The sequence below is a fragment of the Peromyscus maniculatus genome, chromosome 19, assembly GCF_049852395.1.
Source record: "Peromyscus maniculatus bairdii isolate BWxNUB_F1_BW_parent chromosome 19, HU_Pman_BW_mat_3.1, whole genome shotgun sequence".
Lineage (NCBI taxonomy): Eukaryota > Metazoa > Chordata > Mammalia > Rodentia > Cricetidae > Peromyscus > Peromyscus maniculatus.
Window position 1 is genome coordinate 28,405,505 of NC_134870.1, and position 27,269 is coordinate 28,432,773.

Below are 27,269 nucleotides of genomic sequence, written 5' to 3' on the forward strand. Positions count from 1 at the left end.
GTATTTGGTGTGACCACATTGGGAAGAGGAACAAAGATATACAGTGACCCTCACCCCTCAACACACACTTCCCATCTATCTTCAGGATCCTGAAGTGAGGTTGAAGTTTATGTAGAGGGTCAGGGCTATGCATATCTAAGCAGTTCCCCAGTCAAGGGGTCCTGCCTATTGCCATCTGGGCCCCAATCTCCCCAGCAAGTGGTCCAGCAAGTCTTCAGCACTGTGTGAAATCGCTTTTTCTAGAAGACCAGGTCCTCCCCTGACCAGCACCAGGCATTATTTAGCCTTTTTCTTTTCTTTTCTTTTTTTTTTTTTTTGGTTTTTCGAGACAGGGTTTCTCTGTGTAGCTTTGCACCTTTCCTGGATCTCTCTCTGTAGACCAGGCTGGCCTCGAACTCACAAAGATCCACCTGCCTCTGCCTCCCGAGTGCTGGGATTAAAGGCGTGCGCCACCACCGCCCGGCTGCCTTTTTCTTTTCACAGCATGAAATTTCTGAAACTTTTTTCTGGACGGCAAGTTCCTCCTTTACCTCGCCTGAGGAGAGTAGTCATGTGTTTGGCTTTAGGGTTCCTCTCTTCCCAGCATGAGATTTCTGAGAAAATTCCAGTTCCTTGGGGTTCACTATTTCAATAGTCTAAGAGCCAAAATAAGAGACACAAGTGTCTCTTCAAAAGACCTTCATTACTGCCAAAGTGTCATTATGACAGCACTTTGCCTAAGCTAAGTGGCAGCTTCCTAAAACTTGGAGGCACCAAGGAAAATTCTCATGTCCCTAGAATACTGATTCTCTTGGAGCTGGGAAGGGAGTCTGAGAGGAAAAACAGCAACTGATTATGCTATGACTGAGAGATAGCTGTGAAAGGGTGGGAGAGAGAAAAAACACAAGGAAACACGTGACTTCACAAGAGAACAGGGTTAACTTGAGATACTATGAGGAAGAGAGGTCTCTAGATGGGGAAAACCAGAGCTGACCGCTTATAGACTAAGGAGAAAGTAGGAGGAAGTGAGGGAGAATGGGAGTGTCTTAGTTAGGGTTCCATTGCTGTGATAAAACACCATGACCCAAAAGCAACTTGGGAAAAAGATTTTATTTCATCTTACACTTCCAGCTGACAACAGTCCATCACTGAGGGCAGGAAGCTAAGGCAGGAACTGAAGTAGAGGCCATGGAGTTGTACTGTTTACTGGCTTGCCCCTCATGACTTGCTCAGCCTGCTTTCTTATAGAACCCAGGACTACCAGCCTAGGGTGGTCCCATCCACAATGAGCTGGGTCCTCCCTCATCAATCACTAATTAAGAAGATGTCCTACATGCTTGCCTATCCAGCACAGCAACTTATCATAGAAGAAATAGTTTATTTGGGACTTACAGTTCAGGAGCAGTAAGACTCCATCAGCATGGGTCCATCATAGTGGGGAAGCATGCATGATGGAGAAGTAGGCAGGCATGCATGGGGTGGCAGGAACTGGAGAGCTTATATCTCAATATCAAGCAGAGAGAGAAAGGTACAAAGCCTGCCTCCAGTGACATATTTTCTTTAGCAAGTCCATACCTCCTAAACCTACTTAAACAGCACCAAACGGAGACTAAGTATTTAAATGCACAAGACAATGGGGACATCTCTTTTAAACTAGCACATCATGTTTAACGTGCCATATGTAAAAGGGCCAATGAATGGTCTATTGGTCTGGAATATGTGACATTGGAGTTGGAGTTGAGGGTTTATCGAGAGTCTTGCTATATAGTCCAGGCTGGCCTCAAACTTATGGCACACCTTCTTCCTCAGCCTCTTGAGTGTTAGAAACCACATCTGGTCTGGAGCTGGGACCTTGAGGTTGATGTTTGGGAAAGTGCAGGCAATGGGCAGAGTTCCAGGCAGAGGGAACACTGCTCATTCAAGAGACAAACTGAAGGTCCCTGGGATGAGTGAGGTGACGTGCCCTTACAGTCCAGACTAGAGAAGAGAGTTGCAGTCACACCATACATTACCTAGTTGGCCACAATTTGGATTTTGAGTTGTGAGGAACTTTCACCTCACCCATTACCTAGTAGAGTGATGACATTCAAAATTTGTTGAATTATTTTATCTTAAAAAAAAAAAACAGCAAAAAAAAAATTAGCTGGACAGTGGTGGTGCATGACTTTAATCCCAGCACTCGGGAGTCAGAGGCAAGCAGATCTCTGTGAGTTTGAGGCCAGCCTGGTCTACAAAGGGAGTTCCAGGACAGCTGGAGGCTGGAGCTACACACAAAGAAACCCTGTCTCGAAAAACCAAAAACCAAAAACAAACAAACCAAAAAAAAAAAAAAAAAAAAAAAAAAAAAGGGACATGAGGTGATTATAATCCCAATTTCATCCATAAAATGGGAATAATGGTTCTTGTGGATCATTATTGTTGTTGCTGTTTATTTGTTTTTGGTTTTTCAAGACAGGGTTTCTTTGCGTAGCTCTTACTGTCCAGGAGCTCACTCTGTGGTCCAGGATGGCCTCGAATTTAGAGATCTGCCTACCTCTGTTGTTGTTTGCTTATTTTTGTTTTTTCAAGATTATCCCTCTGGATGGTCTGGAACTCGCTATGTGGGCTCGGGTAGCCTCAAACTCACAGCAAATCCCCGCCTCTGCTTCCTGAACGTTGGGATTAAAGGCATGTAAGCCATGGCAGGCAAGATTTATTTTTATGGTATGTGTAGTATGCCTGCATGAGTTTATGTGCATCATATGCTACAGGAAGTGGAGTTACAGGTATCTAGCTGTGAGCTGCCAGAGGCGAGTGCTGGAAATCGAACCCAGGCACTCTGGAAGAGTAGTAAATGTTCTTAAAGCCGGCTCTGAAACCCTCAATGGGATGTTATGCTTCAAGCATTTAGGAAGTGCCTGCCCATCAGTGGAAGCCGAGTGAAACCGGCTGTTATACCGAGCGTGGATGGCTTGGGAGTAAGTTGTGTTTGCTGAGCGGAGGGTGACACACCGCGGACGGAGGTCCAGACCTCTTTCCTGAGCTGCAGTGCAGAGACAGCAGAAGCTGAGCGACAGCTACGGAACTCCAGCTTGACCACGCCCCTTCGCGTCATCGCACCGCCCTTGCCCCGTCCTCACGCACGGAGGCCCGCCCCTCACGTACAGCCCCGCCCCCCACCCCTGTCACAGTGTGGATTCCGTTGGCCTTTGCGTTCTGTTTGGGGCCGGCGCGGGTCTAGCTTTCCCTGGCCGAGCTGTTGCTGCTGAGCTCTTGAATTTCCCCCCTTTGTACGATGTGGAGCCGGCGGCACAGCCGACTCAAGACTCCGGCGTGCGGAATGGAGGAGCTGCGGTGCCGCCGGCGGGAGCGGGAGGCAGGTGCGAACGGATGAGGGAGCTGTGGGGGAGAGGGCGGGGGGTGGGGTGGGAGTGGATGTTGTTTTGGGAGTCGGGAAAGGAGACCCCTAGCTCTGAGTCGAGTGTCTGCTGCCTGGCTTCCTCTCCTTAACTGAGCCTTTCCTCTGCCCCCAGCCCTGCGGAAGGCGCGGAGGGAGCAGCAGTTGGTCAGCAAGAGGCTGCTAAGGGAGGATGCTCCGGAAGAAGCCGGAGGTCAGAGTGCAGCCGTGCTCCTTGGGGAAGCCGAGGTGAGCGAGCAGGATGACCCAAAACTGAATGCCAGCCGCTGGATCCGCTGGATCAAGCCGGAGGCAGAATTAATTACCCTGTACAATTCACTGTCCCTCGTCTTTCCATCAGTCCATCATCAAATCAAATGTCTGCTCTTTTTTTAAACCTGATGAAGATTTCCAGAGTCTACATGCCTCTCTCTCGTAGGAGTCTCCACCATCTAGATACTACAGTATCTTTCTAAAAGGGTCTGCATTTGCCACCCTGATTCGTGTTTTTAGAAACACAAACCAACATCCTCCCAGTGACCTACTAAACTGCTCATAGTCTAACCTCTTACTGACTTAACAGTTACTCAGTCCAACCACTGTCATTTTCAGTTCCTGGAAAATATACCAGCTGCTTTCCGGTCTCAGGGGCTTTGCTTTTACTACATCCGAAGTTTGTTTTGTTTTCTTAAGTGTCACAAACTGGCAACCCTCCTGCCATTGCTCAGGTACTAGAATTACTGGTATGCACCACCACATCCAGCTCGCCAAACTCGACTTAACTAGACCCCGTTCTGTCTTCAGTTAGAAACTCAGGAGCAGTCTGTAGCCCCTCAGTAGAGTGTTTGCCTCGTATGCTTCAGGCCCTAGATTCAGACCCCCCGAAATGAAGGGATGGTGGTGACATGAGGCAGGTGTGGTGTCCCACCTGTAATCCCAGCACTTAGGGGGTTGAGGCAGAAGGAACCTGAGTTTGCTGTCAATTTTGGCTGCATACCAAGACCCTGTAAAAAAGGAAAATAAAAAATCCAGACACCTGCACAATATCTGGAATAAAGCCGTTTTTGTTTTTTTTTCACAGGGTGTCTTGTATCCCAGGCTATACTCAAACTCTTAAGCTGAGGATGACCTTGAATCTTGATCCTCTTGCTTCCACATCCTAAGTGCTGGGCTTATAGTTGTTCACCACCACACCTGGTTTATGGGGTGCTGGGAATCTAAATGCAGGAATTTGAATGAGCTGGGCAAGCCTTTACAAACTGCGCTTCATCCCCAGCACAGATTTACTGAATGAGTAAATAAAAGTGTCTATGCATTTAGCAGGCATTGCTTATGTCTTGTTTTAGTAGTATCTGTGTTTATATAGTACTTCTACAGAGCAGTTGCTCCTAAGATATGACACTTATTCATTGTATATGTCCCTTATGCCAGGACATTGAGCATTGAGGCACACAAAGACTGACAAGATAGAGTTCAAAGTGTTCAAAGGCGGGGCTGGAGAGATGTCTCAGTTGTTTAGAAAACTGGATGCCCTTGAAGAGGACCCAGGTTCGATTCCTAGCACTCACATAATGGCTCACAGCTGCCTGGAACTCCTGTTCTAGGAGATCTGATGCTCTCCTCTGACCTCCACAGGGACCAGGCACACACATGGTAAACAGACATACATGCAAAGCAAAACATTCATATGATAAAAGTAAAATAAAAAGATACAACAACAACAATAGTAATAATAATAATGAGTGTTCAAAGACCAATGAAGGAAACAGATTTCCTACCATTTTTATTATGGGCGGCAACATGAGGCACAAGAGAAACTCATAAGTTTGTTGGGGGAAGCCAGAAGGTATTAACTTCCCCGAGGCCATAAAGACCTGGGAGTCTGGAGTGTATTAGGCAGAGGTGATAGATGTGCAAAAGCTTGGAAGTGTTAAACATGTTATTGTAGGAGTTGCTGGAGTGTAGTTTGCTTGGGAGGATAGCTGGAGGGAGGGAGGTTTGCCAGGTGGAGGGGTTTTATATTATTCTAGAAATAGCCCTGTAAGAAGGCAGAGTAAGCTGGGCGATGGTGGGGTACATCTTGAGTTCAAGGCCAGCTTGGTCTACAGATTGAGTTCCAGGACAGCCAAGGCCACACAGAAAACCAGTCATGAAAAACCAAACCAAACAAACAAGGCAGAGAAGATATCATTCTTATTATTTCAGATGAGGAAGCAGTTTCAGATTCTTTGGAAGTTAGCAGCAGGGCTAACCTGCCTGTCTAACCTGCCAAAAAGGTTTCTTCGTGTAGTTTTGGTTCCTGTCCTGGATCTCACTCTGTAGACCAGGCTGGCCTCGAACTCACAGAAATTCCCCCAGCTCTGCCTCCTGAGTGCTGAGATTAAAGGCGTGCGCCACCACTGCCCGAGCTGTTTTTTTTTTTTTTTTTTTTTTTTTTTTGAGATAGGAGATAGGGTCTCTCTCTATAGCTCCAGCTGTCCTGGAACTGTGTAGACAAGTCTGGCCTCAAACATGATAAGCTCTGCCTGCCTTTGCTGAGATTGAAGGCTTGTGCCACCACACCAGGCCATATTGTTACCAATAACAAGTTCTGAGTAGTGATATTGTCGTGGTATTGAAGATGTCACAGATGAAGCTGATAGACAGACTTAGGACTTGCTTCATGGCAATTACATGTCCTCCTTTCCTTGTTTGGGGATTCAGGTACAGCAGTTCCTTCGGCTCGCCCAACGGGGAACAGATGAGAAGGAGAGGGAGAAGGCCCTGGTCAGCCTTCGTCGAGGCTTGCAGCACCCTGAAACCCAGCAAACCTTTATCAGGTCAGTGTGGGTGGTGTGAGTGGTTGGCTGGGCTTTCCAGGGACAAGGGAGAGTGGAGGGGATAGACCACAGGCTTAGTAGGTTCTGGTGTCATTCATGCAGGCTGGAGGGCAGCATGCGGACCCTTGTGGGGCTCCTGACCAGCAACCGGGCCCTGTTGCAGCTTGAGGCCGCTCGCTGCCTCCATGAGCTCTCTCATTCTGAGCAGCCTGCAGTGGCCGAGGCCTGCCTGCCGGCCACTTCCTACCTCCTCACCTACCTCTCTGCTCACAGCTCAGACTTCATAGTAAGGCCTGTCCCTTTTAACCTTGCTCTGGGCTTAGAGTTTATATATGCCTTTGGGGCCAGCTCGAGCTGGCAGGTACAGGAAAAGAAAAAGCGGGGCACATACCCACCATTTCTCTTCTCTTGTGAGCTTCAAGGACAGGGTCATGCCGTCCTTCTCGCTGGTGTGAGATGAGCCCAGCCCACTGCTTTTGTCGCCTGCTCTCAGGAGCTGTGTCTGTATACACTGGGGAACCTTATCGTGGAGAGCGAGGCTGTGAGAAAGCAGCTCCTGGCACAGGGCGTTGTTCCAGCCTTGGCTGCCTGCATCCAGGTGAGTGCTTCCTTGGTCTGTCTCTAGCAAGCCTCCCCTAGCTCCTCTCCACCCTCTGCCCTGGTCAAAGGGGTTAAAGTCTTCTGGGTCCTTAGGACCCGTTTTCCAGTCAGATTCCCTACCCTGTCTGTTTCTAGTCCCCCCATGTGGCTGTGCTGGAAGCCCTTGGATATGCCTTGTCCCAGCTTCTGCAGGCTAAGGAAGCCCCGGAGAAGATCATTCCGTGAGTAAAATGATGTCTTCAGAGACCTGGCCATGGTTGACCCTCTTGGTGGTGTAGCCCATGGTGCCTGATCAGATCTGATTTCCACAGTTTCAACTCTCTGTGTCTGGCTAGAGAGAAGTTGGGGGTTTGGATACTTTCTTGCTCTAAGTGTTTGAGAGGAGCCATTGGTCTCCCCATGGTTCCTGCTCACAGCCTGCTTCTACTGGCAGCTCTCTTCTGGACTCCAGTCTTCCCCAGCACATGCTACGACTCATGCAACCAGGCCCGAAGCTGAACCTTGGGGTTGCTGTGGAGTTTGCCTGGTGCCTTCACTACATCATTTGCAGGTAACAGGCCAACTGGGAAAATGTCTTTCCTGGTGCTTCCTTCATATGACTTAAGTCTTTGGACTGAATTTAGTTTTTAGAATTGCTTTGGTGAGTTTTCATCCCTCTGGTGCTTTCTTTTGCTCAGGAAACCCACAGACCTTAGTTGTTTTGTAGCTTAAACATAGACTTGATAGTGATTGCTTGCTATCTGTTGCCCAGCCAGGTCAACAATGCTATGCTTCTCACCCTTGGGGCTCTGCCCACATTGGCAATGCTGCTGTTGGACTTGGCTGGGGCTGTCCAGAGAATGGATGATGAGGGACTAGAGCTAGTAAGTAAAAAGATCTGTGAGCCTTTCTTCCACGCTGCCCTTTTGTGTCTGCTGCCTCTTCCCGCTTCCACCACACTCACCCTGTCTTTGCAGCTTGCTTGCCCTGTGCTCCGGTGCCTAAGCAACCTGTTAACGGAAGTACCAGTGGAGGCCACAGGCGAGCAAATGGAGTTCAGAGACGAGCGGGTTGTGGCAGCCTTATTTATCCTTCTCCAGTTCTTCCTTCAGAAACAGCCCACCTTGCTGCCTGAGGGTCTCTGGCTTCTCAACAACCTCACTGGTATGTTGTTAGAATCTGCACAGGCCTGGCCTTTTATCATCATTAAAATATTTATTAAAACCAAAGGAGGGGGTAGAGTTGTTAGGAAGCAAAGTACAGATTAGAGGGAAAAGAAGAGAAAAGGGGGGCTGGGCAAGGCAATTCAAATGCTGTAGGAGGAGCCCACACCTTTTGCCTACCCTGTCAGTGAAGGTCTCCCATCTCATAAGCATCTCTCAGGGTTCCTGAGCCCCTGAAAGGACTCCTTTGGAGGAAGACCATACCTCCCATCTACCCATGGCTGTCAGGCAATCTTTCCCTCCTCACCTTCCCAATAAATTGCCTGGGTCTTAGTTCCTTCAGGATAAAATAAAAGCAGTCTGAGGGATCCCTACCTCATGCTCAGGGTTACCTGCCCTACACCTCTTCCTCTTTTCCAACCTTAGCTTGTTCCCTAGAATTTCCAGAGATGCTCAGTAAACAATACTCCATCAAAACTTCGGTCAGAAAAATCTTCCAGATGAAGTGCTCTCACTTCTTGCTGACCCACCCAGCCAAGGGTTTCCTCTTGTGAGCTAGTCATTCTGAAAATTCTGGGGCAGGTGGAACCCTAGGCCTCATGGGGTTCCTGGAACTAGGAGACTGAAAAATGTAGTAAGAGCTCCCCCATGTGGACACACAGTTTCTTGCTCATCTGTAGAACACACACTCATAAATGTATCCCCTTAACTTCCTAGTGTGTGTTCATATGCTGAGTTCTGGGTGCCATGTATATACATGTTACAAACACAAAACTCTTTCATGGCATGCTTAGCCTCTTGGTAGCTAGACCTCAGAGCTTGAAACTACTGGAGACAGGAAGTAGGAATAAATTTTTCCAATTCAGCTGGGAGAAGAACCAAGGGCGGAGGACTTCAGCGACAGGATGGGTATCTTGGGAGGACGGCCTGTCCCCATCATACCTCACTAGAGGTTTGGGGATGTTGGGTCTTCTAAGTTGTAGTAAGGAAGTGTCTGATACCCTCATCCTCCTGGGGGCCAAATTTGTAGTCAGGGGACTTGTGGGGTGGAGTGGAAACTCAAGGGAGATGCTGAAGTCCTCTTGCACATGGCACATGCTCCAGGGACAGGTTGGCAACCATCACAGTGGACATGTTTCTTGTCCTTGAAGGCCCATTGCCACCCATTTGGACAACCGCAATACTAACTTCAGAGCGAGCAGGATCTGGACCTTTAGATGCAGAGGGTAGTTCCTCATGGCCTAGGCTGTAGCAGACTGGACTGTGAGGGTAGCAGTTCAGAACTACAGGTACTTCATATATTTTCCTTTTCAGCAAACAGTCCCACTTTTTGTACCTCCTTGCTTTCTCTGGATCTGATCGAGCCCCTCTTGCAGCTGTTGCCACTATCAAATGTCATAAGTGTGCTGGTATGTATTGGTATATATCAAAATTTGGGTCCATGAACTGTTGGTCAAAGCAAATAGAAGAGTAGACCTGGGCTTTCTAAGTACCCTTAACTGAGAACTGGTAGGCGGTGTGGTTTGGTTTCAGAGCTAATACAGTCTAGATGTAACCTTTTTTGTATTAATTTATTCTTATGTGCACTGGTGTTTTGCCTGCATTATGTCTGTGTGAGGCTGTCAGATCTTGGAGTCACAGACAATTGTTAGCTGCTATGTAGGTGCTAGGAATTGAACCTGGGTCCTCTGGAGGAACAGGCAGTTCTCTTAACTATTGAGCCATCTCTCCAGCCACCTAGGTGTGGTATAAATCTTTAAGCTAGACTACTGCTTATGGGCCTTGGGTAAATCAACCATTGGAAGATTCAACCTCTTCACTTACAAGTGGGTACTATCAGAGGTGGTTGTGGGAATTACATATAAAAGAGTTTGTAATAGTGCCTGGACACATAGTCAGCCTTGCTTATACTATTATAATTCTTGGTTTTCATCATTTTTTTGTGTGTGTGGGGGGGTGTCCTTGTGTTTACAGGTGCTTACAGTTCTGTGCAATGTTGTAGAAAAGGGTCCAGCTTACTGCCAGCGGTTGTGGCCAGGGCCCTTGCTCTCCTGTTTGCTCAAAACACTGGTTCTCTCTGACACTGAAGTATTAGGCCAGAGTTTGGAGTTGCTGCAGCTGCTATTCCTGTATCAGCCGGAGGTGGGTTTGATTTCCAGTCCCTTGATTAGAAGCTACTGATCTCACCATGGTGCCCGTCTCTATATTTGTTTCTCTGGGCAAGGCTAGCCTGTGTGGGCTGAAGGTCAGAACCTTCATCTTGTTAGGAATGTACTGTCTAAGAAGTGGGCTGACCCATGAACTATAGGAGTTGGGCTTTAGGATCTAAATGTTGGTTCTTCTGTATCCTCAGGCTGCCCAGGCCTTCCTGCAGCAATCAGGGCTGCAGGCCCTAGAAAGGCATCAGGAGGAAGCCCAGCTTCAGGATAGGATACTTGCTCTCCAGCAGACAGCTATTCATGGATGACCTGGCTGCTTAATGTCACTCCCTAGCCCCTGTGGTCTATTTATCCCAGGGTCCCCTATTGTGTTTTAGGAGTGTTGGCTTTTTATATACCCGAGGATGGTCTTGAACCTGAGATTGTCTTGTTTCACTGTCTTAAGTTGGTTAATGAGATGTGACACCACAGCTGGCAGCTGGTGGTTTTTGATAAGAAATAAAATTGTATTTTTATGTAAAACTGTTTTGGCCTCAGTGTTTCCACAATAAGGGGGAGAAGGGAATAAGGATGAGAACATTCTGAAGCAGCACTGTACATAGTTACACTTTATAAGGAACCGAAGAACACATTTCCCCACACTGTATCCAGTCTAGTAGAGCCCAGGTTCTGGTGCTCTTGCTCACAGTCCTCAGTGGAGACAATTCAGGCTTTGCCACTCAGCACATTCTCCAGGGCTCTGGATACCTCTTCAGCACTCAGGTTGTTCAGAGACACATTCTTCTCTTGGCCAAAAGCTGAGGAAAGGTGATTAAATGAATAGCCTATATAATGGACCATAAATCATAAAGGGTCTTTATTTCAAAGTTGTTAGGATAAGAAAGGAAAGAGATATGGCTTGTGAAACATAGGGCTTCATGCCTACATAGTTCCAGGCTGGCTATATTATGTAACCCTGCCTTAAAAAAAAAGTAGTTTTGCTGTGCTTAGCATTAATCCAGTGAGTCTATTTGGGAATCCCAGGTCCTACTAGAATTTTATCTGGGAAGAAAGGTGTCTGAGTGATAAGGTCACTGTAGGCATTAACTACCAAGCAGGGGTCTATCCTTACCTGATTGTCCATTTTTGGCTGGCCATAGTCCACTTAAATATGTGGCACTCTGCACATGCAGTATTACACACTAAAGTTACTCTTGACTAGGTCCCTCTGTGTGCTTTAGGAGGAACCTGTTTAATATTATAGTGTATAGGAGTCTTTGGTTACAACCAATCTGTAGTAGGATATGACTCCACTCCCACATAGTCCTTTGGCATGGTTGGAATGATTAAAATTTAATGTATTACCTACCTACTATCTTTTGGTCAACATGTTAAGAAAATATCAGATTGTAATAAATAGGACTAGTGTAATGTAATAGGTAATGTTATTACAGTCAGGGAATGCCTTACTTTGGTACTGACAATCAAACCCCGGGATTCTCATATGAAAGGTAATCACCGGCTTTCTTTGTACCATTAAAATTTTGAGACAAGATTTCACTAAATTTCCCAGTCAGGGTTTGAATTCCCTATAGCCTCAGACAGGCCTTGAGTTTATGATCCTCCTGCCTCTGCCTGGGAGGATCTGTAGCTGGGATTTACAGGCTGGCTCAGGAATGTCTTTTTTGAGACAGTAATATGAATGGTTAGATGCAATTAACAACCTGGATGATGGGAGCCAACCATATTACCAGTACTCTATAAGGAAGGGGCACACAACGTACGTAAAAGCTCAACCCTGTTCTATTCTAGCTGCATCATTTTAGGCAGATTCTATGTTTGGTTAAGTTTTCTAATATCTACTAAAGACAAGCACCCACTCACAATAACCACGCAAGAAAAGCTCCCATTCACAAGATTAATGAAGACTACTGGGAATGAGGAAAGTACACAGCACAAGCCCTAGGCATGAAATGCTCAACATTACTGAAATTCTCAGTCTCTGAATTTGCACTGGCTAAGGTGTAATTCGGGAGGACCGACACTGTCATGGAGGAGCATGTTTTTTACCTGAAGTCCACTCTGAACTGCAAGAACTACTGGTTCTTATTCAAGACCCGGCCAGGCTCCATATGTATGTTGCCAGGAATAGAGGAATAAAAAAGCATCTCACACAACTAGGCAAATGTGAATTTCCTCATCCGCGGAAGTTCGAGTTTTGGTCTTCTGTCTCATTTTTCTCTTGACGTTGGGAGGCCCCTTCTTTTGCTAACCCATATTCTGCGACCCGGGTCCCTGCCTCCGGCGACCAGTACTCACCGTAGCGGGCCCAGAGCTTGGGCTGCACCTCCGAACATTCGCGGATTAGAATGGGCAGGCCGGGGTGCGCCTTCTTCAGCTCCACATAACGTTGGTGGATGAAATTCCTGCAGGGCGGGAGAGACCGCCGCTAGCGCTAAGGGCACGCACCCCCCACCCCGAAGGTCAAGGTCACAACTCCAGGTTCCGAAGCCCACTCGCCTCCCCACGCACGCTACGCCTCACCTCACACCCTGGCTGCCCGGCGAACGCTGGCATAAGTGGATGCGAATCTCCCGCAGCGCCAGCTTGCTACCGACCGCCCGGCTAGCAGCGGCGGCCGCCATCTTTGCCAGCAAAGGAGCGCCCAATCACGGCTTCGCAGCCGCCTCGATCGGACCAATAGCGGGCCCCCTCTAGTCTCCGCCACCGATTGGATGACGAAGGGAGGGGCGGGATAAGTCTCGGCCAATGACACGAGGCCTTTGTAGCGGCGGTGCGGCACAGCGCTAAGGAGGCCGGAAGGCCCGGAACGCAAAGCGCGGTGGCCAGTTTTCGCGGTGCACTGTGGGAGGAAGGTGGGCGCTGTTGTTTTGTGGAGGAGGCTTCACGACTGCCGGCTTTGGGAGACCGCGGCCAAAATGCCAGAACGAGACAGTAAGTCGGCCACTCTCCCTTCGCCCGTCGGACTAGGGGTTTCTGCCAGGTGTCGGGTACGGTTGGGGCCGCGCCGGCCATTCGTCTTCAGGAGGGGCCCGGCCGAGCTGCCCCCGAGTTTCGTTCCTCCGGCGGGGAGCGGCGTTTTGAATTTGTCAGGCTGTCCCACCTCCCTCCTCCCTCCTTAGTGACCCGTAGCTGTGCCTCCCTTTCGGGGACTTGGTTTGTTTATTTGACCTGGGAGGGGAGGGGCTCGCTTCGCTGTCAGGCAAACCTCAGAATCCCGACTAGCTGGGATTACCGGATGCTGGGCTCTTTCCTGTAGAGGTTTAGAAGCGATCTCTTGAAAAAGAAATTTTGTTTTGTTTTGTTAATTCTCCACTTCGTTTGGGAAAACCCCTCTTTATAACTTTTTCTTTCCCCAAGTGAGACGGAAGCTCGAACCTGGACGGGTTTCGAACTCTTGATCCTTCTGTCTCCACTGCTCAAGTGCTGGGGTAACAGGCGTGGGCCACCACAAACGGCACTTTCGCTGGTGTCTTTTTGAGATAGTCTAATTGTGTCGCCCAAACTGGCCTTGAACTCTTGGCGGCCCTTGGTGCCTCAGTCTCCCTTGGGCTGGGTTTCCAGGTGTCAGCCACCGCCCCCAGCTTCTGATCGCATAGCTTCTTGTAGCCCTCCCACTTCATCGAAACCGCTTACTGCGTAACCGCTGCACCTCTTCTTGTCTTCTCTTTTGCTCGTTTTTATAATTGCCAGTTTCTGCACGGAACTCACACATGAAACGAGGGATGAATGAAGCCGGGCTGTGGATCCCAGTGAGTTCGAGGCCAGACTACAAAGCGAGTTCCACGACAGCAGGGCTGCTACACAGAGAAACCCTGTCTCCAAAAACAAAAGCGAGTGATTAATGTCAACTTTTCTTTTATTTAATTGAAGGTGAGCCCTTCTCCAACCCTTTGGCCCCAGATGGCCACGATGTGGACGATCCTCATTCCTTCCACCAGTGAGTATTTTGAGCAATGAGCACGAGGGATGTAGGGATAGTGAAAGAATTCTGAATATTGTGTTGGTAAGAATGGTCCAAAAGTTCATAGAAGGTGGCTTATTGAGAGGAAAACGCTAATCTATGCCCATGCTAAATTTGTTTTCCCACAGAAAGCTTTATCATAAGTTCACTTACCTTATCAAGATAGTGTAGTTATGCTTAATTTTGTAGCTTACACAGAATGATTGCTTTGGGTGTCTGTTTTTTAGTAAAGTTGTGATTATGAACCAAAAAAAAAAAAAAAAAGAAAAGTAAAAAGTTTGGACCATTTATCTCTGAACTTTGTGAATCAGGAACACTATGTAAGATTATTAGAAGAGAAATTATGGCAGGGAAAAAATCTAGTGTTTGTGTTGCTTTATTACATATATAGAAATTTTTCCTGGTAAAAATTAAGCATTGGAAATGAGAGTAAAATTGTCTTTTGTAACCTCCAATCTCAATCACTTCCGTATTTATTATTACTTTGAGTGTGTGAGTGGGTGCACATGTGAAGATCAGAGGATGACTATGGGTGTAGGTGTTCATCGTCCACCTTGTTTTAAGATAGGGTGTCTTTTGTTCCCTGCTGGCAGCAAGATTGCTAGTTCTGCAAGCTTCTGATGATTCTCCTGTCTCCTGATAAGGGTCGGGCTAATACTGCAAACACTTGTACTGCTGTGCACAGCTCTTACGTGGGTTCTGGAGACCTGAATTTAGGTGGTTGGGCTTGCAAGGCAGGCACTGCACTCATCCAGCTCACTCCCCAGCCCTCTTTTCTTTTAGAGATAGAGTCACACTTTATCCCAGGCTGACATGGAAAACTTAGCATTCTTCCTCCCTCAAGTCTCCTGAGTGTTGAGATTGCAGCCATGAACTACCGTATCTTATTTTTAAATTTTTTTTACTTATTTATTTGAGACAGACTTCAGTCTAATCATCCTCCTGTCTCAGCCTCTCAAGTGCTGGGATTATAGGTGTGTGTTCCCACACTGTAACCCAAGAATCCCATTTTTCTTTCTTTCTTTCTTTTTTTTTTTTTTGTAATGCTGGGGATTGAATCTAGGGCCTTTTAAATGAGCTAGGCCCTGCCCTTTAGGTATAGCCCAGGTTTGCTTCAGATTAGCGGTCCTTTGCCTCATTGTTTCCAGCATTTGCCACCATGACCAGCAAGTCCCATTTTTTTTTTTTTTTTTTTTTTTTTTTTTTGGTTTTTCGAGACAGGGTTTCTCTGTGTAGCTTTGCGCCTTTCCTGGAGCTCACTTGGTAGCCCAGGCTGGCCTCGAACTCACAGAGATCCGCCTGGCTCTGCCTCCCGAGTGCTGGGATTAAAGGCGTGCGCCACCAACGCCCGGCTTTTATTGTATTCCCAGTTTTAGTAAAGAATTAAGCTCCCATTCTAGCATTCCTGCAACTGTATGAGAGTATCCTTGTTCCAAAATTTCACTCACATTTGATTCGATAAAACTTCTAAGCTGGATGGTGGTCACACACACACTTTTAATCCCAGCACTTGGGAGGCAGAGGCAGGCAAATCTGAGTTTGAGGCCAGGGTGGTCTACAGAGTGAATTTCAGGACAGCCAAAGCAACACAGAGAAACTCTGTCTCAAAAAACTGATCTCCAAAGTATATAAAGAACTCAAGAAACTAGACATCAAAATACTGAACAGTCCAATTAAAAAATGGGCTGTAGAGCTAAACAGAGAAATCTCAAAAGAAGAATCTCAAATGGCTGAAAGACATTTAAAGAAATGCTCAACATCCTTAATCATCAGAGAAATGCAAATCAAAATGACTCTGAGATACCACCTTACACCTGTCAGAATGGCTGTGATCAAAAACACTAACGACAGTCTATGTTGGAGAGGATGCAGAGCAAAAGGAACACTCCTCCACTGTTGGTGGGAGTGCAAACTTGTACAACCACTGTGGAAATCAGTATGGCAGTTTCTCAGAAAATTGGGAATTGATCTATCTCAAGACCCAGCCATACCACTTTTGGGCATATACCCAAGGAATGCTCAATCATCCCACAAAGATACATGCTCAACTATGTTCATAGCAGCATTATTCATAATAGCCAGAACCTGGAAACAACCTAGATGCCCGTCAACTGAAGAATGGATTAAGAAAATGTGGTACATATACACAAAGGAGTACTACTCAGCAGAGAAAATCAATGACAGCATGAAATTTGCAGGCAAATGGATGGAACTAGAAAATATCATCCTGAGTGAGGTAACCCAGACTCAACAAACATAGTATGTATTCACTCATAAGTGGATACTAGATATAAAGCAAAGGACAATCAGATTGCAACCACATATCCAGAGAGGCTACCTAGCAGGGGGGACCCTGGGATGACTGTGGCTTATAATAAGTTTTGGTTTTACCCAATCACTGGGCAAGCTTTAGTGAAACATTTCACTATTAGGATAAGAATTTATACTGTATCAAGCTGATGAAAGAAAAACAAACAAACAAATAAATAAATAAGCAAACAAACAAAACAACACCAAAAAAAAAAAAAACCCAAAATTTAAACTTCTAGTACTTAACATGAGTCCAGGCTGGTCTACAGAGTGAATTCCAGGACAGCCAGGGCTACACAAAGAAACTGTCTCAAAAAAACAAAAATTCAAACTTCTAGTAGTTAACAGTAACGTGTTGAAAGTGTCCCGTCTGCTTTCATTTGCATTTCCCTTGTTTTAGTAAAGTTAACCATGTGTTTACAGGTCTCTTTTCTATTTCATATTGGCTTCTAATTTTAAAAATCTTTGCAATTTCTTTATAGATCAAAACTTACCAATGAAGACTTCAGGAAACTTCTCATGACCCCAAGGGCTGCACCTACTTCTGCACCACCTTCAAAATCACGTCACCATGAGTAAGTAGTCTTCCTCCTTCCTCTCTGTCCATTTCTGTGGAACTTGAATTTGGTAGGTTTTTGAAAGCCAGTCCTCTTTTAAAGCCTCTGTTTCTGATTTTTTTTTTCTCATAAAGACTGAAGTTTCAGTGATGACTGAGATGCTCTGGATTCTTATTGTTCCCTTATGGATACTTGTAATAGAGTCACTGCCGGTACAAATGGTCAGATTTCTAGGCCTGTTGTTACCTTGTAGACTCATGCTCTACAGCAGGTTTTTTAGGTGATGTCTTAATGTTACTGTCAATTAGATGTTGATGATGCTTTTTAAAGTTGGAGAGATATAGATATTGATAATATGATTTCCTGATCAATACTGGTTTTTGTGTTGTGTTGTTTTTCCTTTCCTTTTTCTCTTTTACTAAGAATGGTCTGACTGTGTAGCCATGGCTAGCCTAAAATTCACTGTGTAGACAAGGTTGGCCTTGAATTCATAGAGATCTGTTTTCCTCTCTCTCCTGAGTACTGAGCTCAAAGGTGTGTGCCATCACTACTGGCTGTTCTCTTTCTCTCTCTCTCTCTCTCTCTCTCTCTCTCTCTCTCTCTCTCTCTCTCTCTCTCTCTCTCTTTGAGACATTGTCTAGGCTTGACTGGAATTTACCATGTAGTCTAGGCTGGTCTTGAACTTATGATCCTATTCTTTCAACCTCTTATACATCCTTCAGGCCTTGTGGGTTTTCAGGGCTGGGCATTATTTTACTATGAGTGAGTTTCTTGTGTCTTCTAGGATGCCAAGAGAGTATAATGAGGATGAAGACCCAGCTGCACGAAGGAGGAAAAAGAAAAGGTAAAGGATGGTAGAAGATGATTGCTTTGTAAGGTGGGCACTGTTTGTGAGGAAAGGAGTCGAGGACTTCTGTAGTAACAGATGGAGTTTCCTACTGTGAAAGTATGTTTATGAAAGGGCAGGGGTAGTAGTCAAAAACAAATCTGAGTTGGAAGAAACTGAATTTCTCACGTTGAGGACCATCAAGAGGTGACTGGGAGTTCTATAAAGACAAGCCTGGTTTTCACCATTGAGAGCTACTTGAAATTATAGGAAAACAGGAACAGTTGTGTTGACCTGGAGATAGGAGCTGGTAAGCCTTACATACTTTCTTTCTCTGGTCACAGTTATTATGCCAAGCTACGCCAACAAGAAATTGAGAGAGAGAGAGAACTTGCAGAGAAATACCGGGACCGTGCCAAGGAACGGAGAGATGGTGTGAACAAAGATTATGAAGAAACTGAGCTGATTAGTACCACAGCCAACTATCGGGCTGTGGGCCCCACTGCTGAGGCGTGAGTACTGCAGGGATCCTAAGGCCCATTTTTATCCTATCAGAGACATATTCACACTATAAATGTTTCTTACAGTTTAACCTACTCTGGAGCACGCTCCAGACATTTTAGAAGGAATTTGTCATTCAAAAAGACTGTCTTTTTAAAAAGACTGTTTCAATAAGGCTCTTTCATTCTTTTATTCAGGGACAAATCAGCTGCAGAGAAGAGAAGACAGTTGATTCAGGAGTCCAAATTCTTGGGTGGTGATATGGAACACACCCATTTGGTGAAAGGCTTGGATTTTGCTTTGCTTCAAAAGGTGAGTTCTATTTAAAGAGTGGAGAGAACTACTTGTGTTGAATGCTCATGTTTGGACCTTTATGAGGTGAAAGATGTGGTGATCTAGACCATTTAGTTGGCAGTCGAATTAAAGGTGGCCCGTCAGTAGAACTAGTGGCTGCTCATCTTTCTGTTAGTACGAATTCCTTGGGGATATGTTCCGATTCCCTGGTGTGATTAAGGGCCCAGATCCCTCACCTCATTCTTTGTACACTCCTGAACTTCATTAGGTACGCGCTGAGATTGCCAGCAAAGAGAAAGAGGAAGAGGAACTCATGGAAAAGCCCCAAAAGGAAACCAAGTGAGTAAATAGCAGTGAGGGCTTGAAAGTTTAGAAGAGGACACCTAAGGTAGAACACATTTTAGCGTCCCCCCCCCCCCCCAACGTTGTTTTCTTCTTTTGTTTTCAGGAAAGATGAGGATCCCGAAAACAAAATTGAATTTAAAACACGACTTGGTGAGTAGTTTCTATAGTAGTGATTGCATTTTAGGTGGATTGTAAGGAATATGATAACATTAGGATATACTTTCTTCTTTTTGTCCCTAAACCAGATTTCTCCTATAAAATAGTCTTATAGAACTCAGACATGGATTATTTTCCGTGTCATTTATGTCTCCTTAGTTAGACCAGAAGCCTTTTCAGGTCTTTGATATGCATCAAAGAAGGTAGGATGGGTTGGGGGTGATGCTGCATGCTGCTAGTCCTAGAACTCACATGGCTGAGGCAGGAGGATTGCCAGTTAAAGGCCAGCATTGGGTACACAGCAAAGACCCTGCTTCCAAAGACCCAAACTAGCTGATAGTATGGTGGTGCATACCTCAGCATTTGGGATGATAATCAAGAGTTGGGTCACTCTTGACTGCATAAGACTCCCATCTGAAGTAAATAGTAAGTGAAAGAATAAAGCCAATTAATTTTTTAAAAGCTGAATGTAAAATAGCAAAAAAGAAGGTAATATGGAGGACTCAAGATAATTCAGTGTTGTTTTGCAAGTACAAGCAGGAGGACCTGCGTTGATGCCAGAACACGTGTGTAGGAACTGAATATGGTGGCATACTCCTGTAATCTCAGGGCTGGGGGCCTGGAGACAGGTGGATTTTTATTTACTTATTTAATTTATTTTTTGAGACAGAGTTTCTTTGTGTAGCCCTGGCTGGCCTAGAACTAGCCCTGTAGACCAGACTGGCCTTGAACCCACTGAGATCCGTCTGCCTCTCCTCCTAAGTGTTCAAAGGTGTGCCTGGAAGCGTTAGTATTCTTAATCGGTAAAAAGTATTAATGCCCGTTTCTCACAGCATAGGGTTGTTTGAAGATTTGGTGTAGCAGAGCACAAATAGCGCTTGGCCTGGTGCCTGGGACAGAGGAGGTAATTAGTAAATGACTACTGTAACAATAGAAGTTTCTCATTGGCTGTTTGTTAATCTTTCCTGTTGTGTAGGCCGAAATGTGTATCGAATGCTTTTCAAGAGTAAATCATATGAGCGAAATGAGCTGTTCTTACCAGGCCGGATGGCCTATGTGGTAGACCTGGATGATGAGTATGCAGACACGGATATCCCCACCACTCTTATCCGCAGCAAGGCTGATTGCCCCACCATGGAGGTGAGTAGTCAAGTTCTAAGAACCTGTCATACAATCTTCAAATCTGCTTTGCCCTTGTCCTGTTCCTCATCCATGGTATCCTCATGTTCTGTTCTTTTTTTAAAAATCTCCTCAGTCTCAGTTGAATCCATTCCTCTCCACCAGCAATATTCTTGTCTAAACCACAATTTCTTACTGGAGCTATTAAAAGATTGGTTATTTTTCCCACTCCCGTCCAGTGTATTTTTTTATTGAGATGTAATTCACATGGCATGTAATCTACCCTTTTAGTTTCCACTTCAACAAATAGTTTTATCATATTCACCAAATTGTATAGCCACTACCATAACTTTAGAATATTCCACCAAATAAACCTTGTACTCTTTTAACATCCATTATCTGAATCTTTCTGCTCTAGATTCCATTAATGCATTTTACACATGACTAAGGTGATGTTTTATAAGTACAAATTTTTGTTTTACCACTACGTAGAAAGTTGTTCTGTGGTTTCTTGATTTTGGGGTTCAGAGTAAAAAGTCTGTGAGCCCCTGCAACAGTTGGACTTTGTAGCCTTTTCCAACATGCCTCCCTATTTGTTCTCCAGGTCTCTTAGGTTTCTTGAATGTGTTATTTGCACTTTTTGATCAGAGCTTTTTTCCACACCCTTTCATCTGTTTGGAGTGTCCCTTCATTGCTGCCCTCTTACACATCATCTTCCTAGATAACAACTGTGTGTTACTTGTCCTTGAATTTAAGTGAATTGATAATAGGCTGTGAGAGTCCTGCTCAGAGGGATATTCTTGCTCCTTGGGTTTTCCAGGCCCAGACTACACTGACTACAAACGACATTGTTATCAGCAAGCTCACCCAGATTTTGTCATACCTGAGGCAGGGCACCCGGAACAAGAAGCTCAAGAAGAAGGATAAAGGTACCTGATGGGAAGGGTAGGAAACCTTACTCTTGGGGAGGGGGGGGGCATTTGGTGGTAAAACCAAACTCTCTTGAAGCCTCTGTCTTGTAGACATTGGCTGACTTCTAGACAACAAAGGAAAATGATGAAATGGAACACTGGGGCAAGATGAGTGTGCCCAAATTCTGCTTGACCCACTCAGAGCCCATTGGTTGGGTTTGAATTGCCAAGTAGCCTGGGAAGTTTTGTCCATTCTAAACAGCAGATGGTTAAAAAGGCACTGGGGCCACTGGAGAGACTCAGCAGTAAAGAACATCCAGGCTTGATTCCCAACACTCTTAGAGTTGCTCACAACCATCTGGAACTCAGATCTAGGGGATCCAGCACCCTCTTATGGCCTCCGAATGTACTAGGCACGTATGTGGTGCACAGACATTCATATCGGCAAAACACCCATATGCATAAAAATTTTTATTTATTTATTTTTTTAAGATAGGGTCTCTCTATGTAGTCCTGACTACCCTGGAACTCCATATGTAGACCAGGCTGGCCTTGAACTCAGAGCTTGCCTGTCTATACCTCCTGAATGCTGGGGTTAAAGATGTGTGCCACCATGGCTCACCTTTTTTTTTTTTTTAAAGATTTATTTATTTATTATGTATACAGTATTCTGCCTGCATGTGTCCCTGCAGGTCAGAAGAGGGCGCCAGATCTCATTACAGATGGTTGTGAGCCACCATATGGGTGCTGGGAATTGAACTCAGGACCTCTGGAAGAGCAGTCAGTGCTCTTAACCTCTGAGCCATCTCTCCAGCCCACCTTTTCTTTTCTTTCTTTCTTTTTTTTTTTTTTTTAAATATATAAAATTTTTAAAAATTAGAAAGGCACTGAGACAGGCTCTTTCCATTGCAGGAAAACTGGAGGAAAAGAAACCTCCCGAGGCAGACATGAAGTATGTATCCCAGTCCCGTGCATCTGTGAGCAAGAGAGTTTGTGTGTTTCTTGTCTTTAGCCCTTCTGGAGAAACGGCCATCATGAGTATGTACAGTGTTAGCAACTAGTGATACTTGTTTTTCCCAGCATTTTTGAAGACATTGGGGATTATGTTCCCTCCACAACCAAGACACCTCGGGACAAGGAGCGGGAGAGATACCGGGAGCGGGAACGAGATCGGGAACGCGACAGAGACCGGGAGCGAGAGCGAGACCGGGAGCGGGAGCGAGACCGGGAGCGAGACAGGGAGCGGGAGCGAGAGGAAGAGAAGAAAAGGCACAGCTACTTTGAGAAGCCAAAAGTGGATGATGAGGTGAGATGTGGGCCCTTGGTATCAGGCTGTGAAAACTGCCCCTGGAAATGCATTCTAGCCAGGAGCAGGACCCTTTTCTCCTCAGCAGCCTTGTGGTTTCACAGCAGTAACTAACCTAGGGTGGGAACCATCATGGAAATGGGACAGAAGTGGATTAGGGAATTGATCCAGATGTGAGGGAGAGATGAATGGAAAGTCCTCATAATGACCCTCACTTCTGTTTCTGTTTCCAGCCCATGGATGTTGACAAAGGTGGGTTGTACCAGTGGCATCGTGCACTGCCCTAGCCGTCCTGCTCTCCTCACAGAACCCTGCTGCTCTAAGCTGATGAAGGTGGCATCTGGGGGACCGCCTAGTTTGGGGCTCTCATAAGAACCATCTCTTAATTTATGGACTAGGGGGGCACACAGGGTTTTGAGGTGAGGCTGAGGTTGTGTATACAATGTTCTAGAGATCTTATTGTTTGCCAGAGTAGCTCATTAGTTGGAGTTTGGTTAAAATTTTAATAGATAAAAGGGTTCCTTTGTTTAAAAAATTTTTTTTTAAAGATTTATTTATTTATTATGCATACAGCATGTATGACTGCAGACCAGAAGAGGGCACCAGATCTCGTTACAGATGGTTGTGAGTCACCATGTGGTTGCTGGGAATTGAACTCAGGATCTCTGGAAGAGCAGCCAGTGCTCTTAACCTCTGAGCCATCTCTCCAGCCCATGTTTTAAAAATGTTTTAATTAGCAAGATGTGGTTGTACTCAACCTATAATCTCAGCATTCTGGAGGCTGAGGTGAGATCAGGAGTTCAAGGCTAGCCTAAACTCCAGAGTTCTAGGTCAGCCTGGGCTGCATAGTGAGACTGTCTCAAGTGCAAACAAAAACCTAAAAAACAAAAAACTACCATATTTACTTATTTGGGGTGTGTGGGTGTGTGTGTATGTGTGGGTGGGGGTGGGTGGGTGGGTGTGGGGTGGGTGGGTGGGTGTGGGTATGTGTGTGTGTGTGGGTGTGTGTGTGTATTATTTGGACTCAGGTGTGCTAGGACATACCTATGGAGGTCTAAAGTCAATTTTTAGGAGTTGGCTCTCTCCTTCCACCCTGTTGGTTCCTGGAATTGAACTCAGGTTGTTGGGCTTAGCAGCAAGGGTTCTTACCTGTTAACTGTTAACCTGTTAGCTCTTGTGAGCTCCATACAAACATTTTTAAAGCTGGAATCAGGTTAGTGGGAGGAGGTTGTAAAAACATCAGTTCAAGTCCAAATAGAGTTGTCTTTTCTTCCAGGACCTGGATCTGCCAAAGAGTTGATCAAATCCATCAATGAAAAATTTGCTGGGTCTGCTGGTTGGGAAGGCACTGAATCATATCCTTTTATTGTATTTCTTCCTGGATTTTAATTATTTTTCCTTATTTATATTGAGACGGCACCTCTGTCTTTTGAGTGTTGTGATTATGGTATGGGCTGTTCCTGGGTTGTAGGAGCCATTTTCTTTCCCAACTCCAACTCCAGTTGTTTCTCTGGCTTTGCTCTCTTTCTTTCTTTTTTCTTTTCTTTTCTTTTTTTTTTTTTCCAAGACAGGGTTTCTCTGTGTAGCTTTAGTGCCTATCCTGGATCTTGCTCTGTAGACCAGGCTGGCCTCGAACTCACAGAGATCCGCCTGGCTCTGTCTCCCAAGTGCTGGGATTAAAGGCGTGCGCCACCACCGCCCAGCTCTCTTTCTTTTATGCTGTGTGTTGGCTGGGATGAAATCATGCTTTGTATCAACTAGAGAACCAATTCAAGTTTACAGCTGGTTTCTGAAATGTTCATGTTGATACCTCTAGCCTCTGTTACCTCTACCTAATCTTTTCTGCAAGTGATGGAATTTTTTTTAACATAGCATTTATGTTGAAGAAGCCTGAAGACAAGAAGCAGCTGGGTGATTTCTTTGGCATGTCCAATAGTTATGCAGAATGCTATCCAGCCACGTAAGTGAGGCCTAAGTCAGTGAGGTTGGGGTGATTATGAGATTTAAATTTGACCTGTTGGTAACTAAGGTACTATTTGGGTGAATTCTTCTATTTAGTTCTGAGATGCTTATCAGGTGGGTTTCTGAATAAAATACAGTGTTATGGATCTGAAGCATCTAACTTCTGTTTCTCTTTAGGATGGATGACATGGCTGTCGATAGTGATGAAGAGGTAGATTATAGCAAAATGGACCAGGTATGACGTTAAAGGGTGTTTAAGGATGTTGGGGACCTTTGATCAGTAATGTTTTATTTTTTATTTATTTAATATGTTCCATGGCATGAATGTGGAGGTCAGAGGACAACTTGCAGGAGTCAGTTCTCTCCTGAAGTGATTGGTTAAGAACATGTTTTTTGTTGTTATTGTTGCTGTTTGTTTTTTTTTTTGTTTTTGTTTGTTTGTTTTTGAGACAGGATCTTGTAGCCCAGGCTGGATATGTAGCTGAGGATGACTTTAAACTCTTGATCCTCCTGCCTCCATGTCTCTAGTGCTGAGATTATAAATGACGGGTGTGTACTACCATGCTCAGATAAAAGAAATTTTTATTTATTTTTCACTGCTGGAGATTGAACCCAGGAACCTTTGCATGCTAGGCAAGTACTCTGCCACTGAGTACATCCTGGGCTAAGAGAAACTTCTTGTTTTCTGTTGTCCTTGGGATCCAACTTAGGGTTTCACACATGCTGGGCAAGTGCTCTACTGCCTTGTTTTGTTTTGTCTTTGCCATTTGCTAGTTTTGTGACCTTGCCATGTTTTTTCCCTGTTTACAACTGCCTTTGTTTCTACATCGTAAAAAATAGAAATATAATTCTCACTTTAGAATTTTTGTAAGAATTAAGGTGTAATTTGTAAGAATTAGTGTCCAGAGTAATGTGTATAATGTAAGTACATAGGAAACATTATTTATTAGGGTAAGATTTATTACTGGTGGATTATTATTGTGGATTGTGGGTATCTGGTTTTGTTCAGAGAAAATTCCTTTCCACTGATAGCGCTTCCTTCCCATCTGCTTTACCACAGGGTAACAAGAAGGGTCCCTTAGGCCGCTGGGACTTTGATACTCAGGAGGAATATAGCGAGTATATGAACAACAAGGAGGCTTTGCCCAAGTGAGTAAATACGGGTAGGGAATGAGGATGTGGCGTTTGGTGGACTAGCCCATGTTGGGTTAGAGGCTGTAGTCTTAACTGTGGTGTTTCCAGATAGGTACTTTGCCCACAGAGCCCTTTAAGAAAATCTTCCTACTGCTGTGAGACCTCTAATGCCTTCTTCCCACAATGATCCTTTTCAGGGCTGCATTCCAGTATGGTATCAAGATGTCTGAAGGACGGAAAACCAGACGCTTCAAAGAAACCAATGACAAGGCAGAGCTTGATCGCCAGTGGAAGAAAATAAGTGCGGTTAGTGGACTCTTTCTTAGGTGGCAGGGTTTCAGTTGAGAAGAGACACTTACTAACAGATTCAGGAACAGGCAGGGTGGGCAGCCATGGAAATTGAGGGAGGTCACCTTTGGGCTTCAGGTGGACTTAGATTTAGACTAGCAGCATGCATATAAACTACTACTGTTCTTGTACAGATCATTGAGAAGAGGAAGAAGATGGAAGCTGATGGGTGAGCAGCATTGCCTTTTCTCGTTGGCCTGGGGAGAATTGTTCAGTGTCTGGTCCTTTGCTGATCTACTTCTCCTTTGATTTCAGGGTCGAAGTGAAAAGACCAAAGTACTAATCTAGTTCCAACCGTCACCACATGGCTGTTCTGTTGGTTGTTTGTTTCTACAATTCCTAAAAAGATGGCAAATGGTTTTTCTTTGTGAATGTTTATAAATCTTTATTGTATAACTATTTGTTTATAGATCTGCCTCCCAAGTGCTAAGATGAATGGCATGCAGCACCATGCCCAACATGTTCCATTAAAATTAGTTAAACCCGCTGTCTTTTCTGTGTTGGGCACTCTTTCTTGAAGAAGATAGTTCCAGTAGTTGTATGAATGTTAGGTCTCAACTCAGGTGCCTATTAACATATCAGAGCTGATACTGGTTGCCAGGTTCTCCCAGCATACTTCAGTCCCTACCTGCTACAGGGTCCTTTTGGCTGGCATACCCAACCCCCTACCCTAAACTCTAGCCCAGGGCCTAGGCTGGGCTTTTTCTCCCAGCTTCTCTGATTCCTATACAAACCAGCCATTTTGGTTATGTGCCCCTTTTGGCCTCTTGGCTGCTGCTTCAGGTTACCCTCTGTCCCTCTTCCCCCTTTTCCCACCCTCCTCATGTGGCCCAGTTTAGGGCCATGTTTAGTCTGGACCCTTCCAGATACTCTGGCTGTGCTCTCCCTCATATCTATAATAAATCTCTTCCCCCATACCTAGGAGCAGGCATGTCCTCCTTCCCTCTTTTTCATTCAATAAAATAGTCTTCTCTGTGTTTCCTGCATTGATTCTAGGTTCCTAGACAGTTAAGATGTTTACTAGTCCAGTTTCCAGGAGAGAAGGGAAAAATGAGTCTCTGATGGGTAAGAGAGATGTTCAGTTGAATGGCCAGACTTAGTTCTATTTGGGGTCCTAGTCTGAAAGTGGAAATTCTCTGGGGACTAAGATCATCCTGATTGGCTGGTAGACTAATGTCAAGGCTACATAGGATTGAGCTCTTAGTGAAGCTGTATTAATAAAAATCACTTGTGGAAACAAAAGCCTTTTATGAGTTTATGCCCTTAGGGGGGAGCGTTAGTGCTAAATTCAACTCAAGGCCTCCTCAAGTCAGGGACTAATGAGGGGTGAGATGGGGATTCCTTGAGGGTAAAACTGGTTTATCCTGGTCCAAAAGGTTTTGGTGTCCTTCACCCTGAGAAGTTTGCTAAGGCCCAGGGGGGCCTACTATGTCTCCTTTCTGCTCTTTGCCAGCACTTTAG

The 27,269-nt window shown here is 45.3% G+C and overlaps 3 protein-coding genes across 5 annotated transcripts; 2 read left to right on the forward strand and 1 right to left on the reverse strand.

The window, feature by feature from the left end:
• Window positions 1-3,138: 3,138 nt before the first annotated feature.
• On the forward strand, window positions 3,139-10,597 carry LOC107399953 (transmembrane and coiled-coil domain-containing protein 6). Of its 3 annotated transcripts, none has more exons than XM_076555025.1 (12): window positions 3,139-3,338; window positions 3,492-3,604; window positions 6,059-6,174; window positions 6,256-6,460; window positions 6,668-6,772; window positions 6,910-6,995; window positions 7,208-7,324; window positions 7,526-7,637; window positions 7,731-7,917; window positions 9,231-9,325; window positions 9,891-10,058; window positions 10,270-10,597. In XM_076555025.1, the coding sequence occupies exons 1-12, from the start codon at window positions 3,254-3,256 to the stop codon at window positions 10,381-10,383; spliced, it is 1,503 nt and encodes a 500-aa protein (XP_076411140.1). In that variant the 5' UTR covers window positions 3,139-3,253; the 3' UTR covers window positions 10,384-10,597. The 3 variants fall into 3 exon arrangements, with proteins under 3 accessions (XP_076411140.1, XP_076411141.1, XP_076411142.1); XM_076555026.1 differs by having other exon boundaries at window positions 3,140-3,338; window positions 6,277-6,460; XM_076555027.1 differs by lacking the exons at window positions 3,139-3,338; window positions 6,256-6,460 and having other exon boundaries at window positions 3,584-3,604.
• A 71-nt stretch (window positions 10,598-10,668) lies between these two features.
• Window positions 10,669-12,756, reverse strand: LOC143269557 (NADH dehydrogenase [ubiquinone] 1 alpha subcomplex subunit 2). The gene is made up of 3 exons (XM_076555028.1): window positions 12,599-12,756; window positions 12,374-12,480; window positions 10,669-10,872 (listed from the first exon to the last, which is right to left on the reverse strand). Exons 1-3 carry the CDS (start codon window positions 12,697-12,699, stop codon window positions 10,781-10,783), a joined length of 300 nt encoding a protein of 99 aa, XP_076411143.1. The 5' UTR covers window positions 12,700-12,756; the 3' UTR covers window positions 10,669-10,780.
• A 93-nt stretch (window positions 12,757-12,849) lies between these two features.
• Window positions 12,850-26,294, forward strand: LOC102916310 (IK cytokine). The gene is made up of 20 exons (XM_042263887.2): window positions 12,850-13,009; window positions 13,949-14,015; window positions 16,832-16,924; window positions 17,691-17,750; window positions 18,077-18,244; window positions 18,431-18,545; window positions 18,796-18,866; window positions 18,976-19,022; window positions 20,005-20,168; window positions 20,968-21,076; window positions 21,971-22,010; window positions 22,139-22,364; window positions 22,598-22,616; window positions 23,641-23,719; window positions 24,244-24,324; window positions 24,504-24,561; window positions 25,387-25,475; window positions 25,658-25,766; window positions 25,943-25,977; window positions 26,064-26,294. Exons 1-20 carry the CDS (start codon window positions 12,994-12,996, stop codon window positions 26,089-26,091), a joined length of 1,674 nt encoding a protein of 557 aa, XP_042119821.2. The 5' UTR covers window positions 12,850-12,993; the 3' UTR covers window positions 26,092-26,294.
• The last annotated feature ends 975 nt before the right edge of the window (window positions 26,295-27,269 follow it).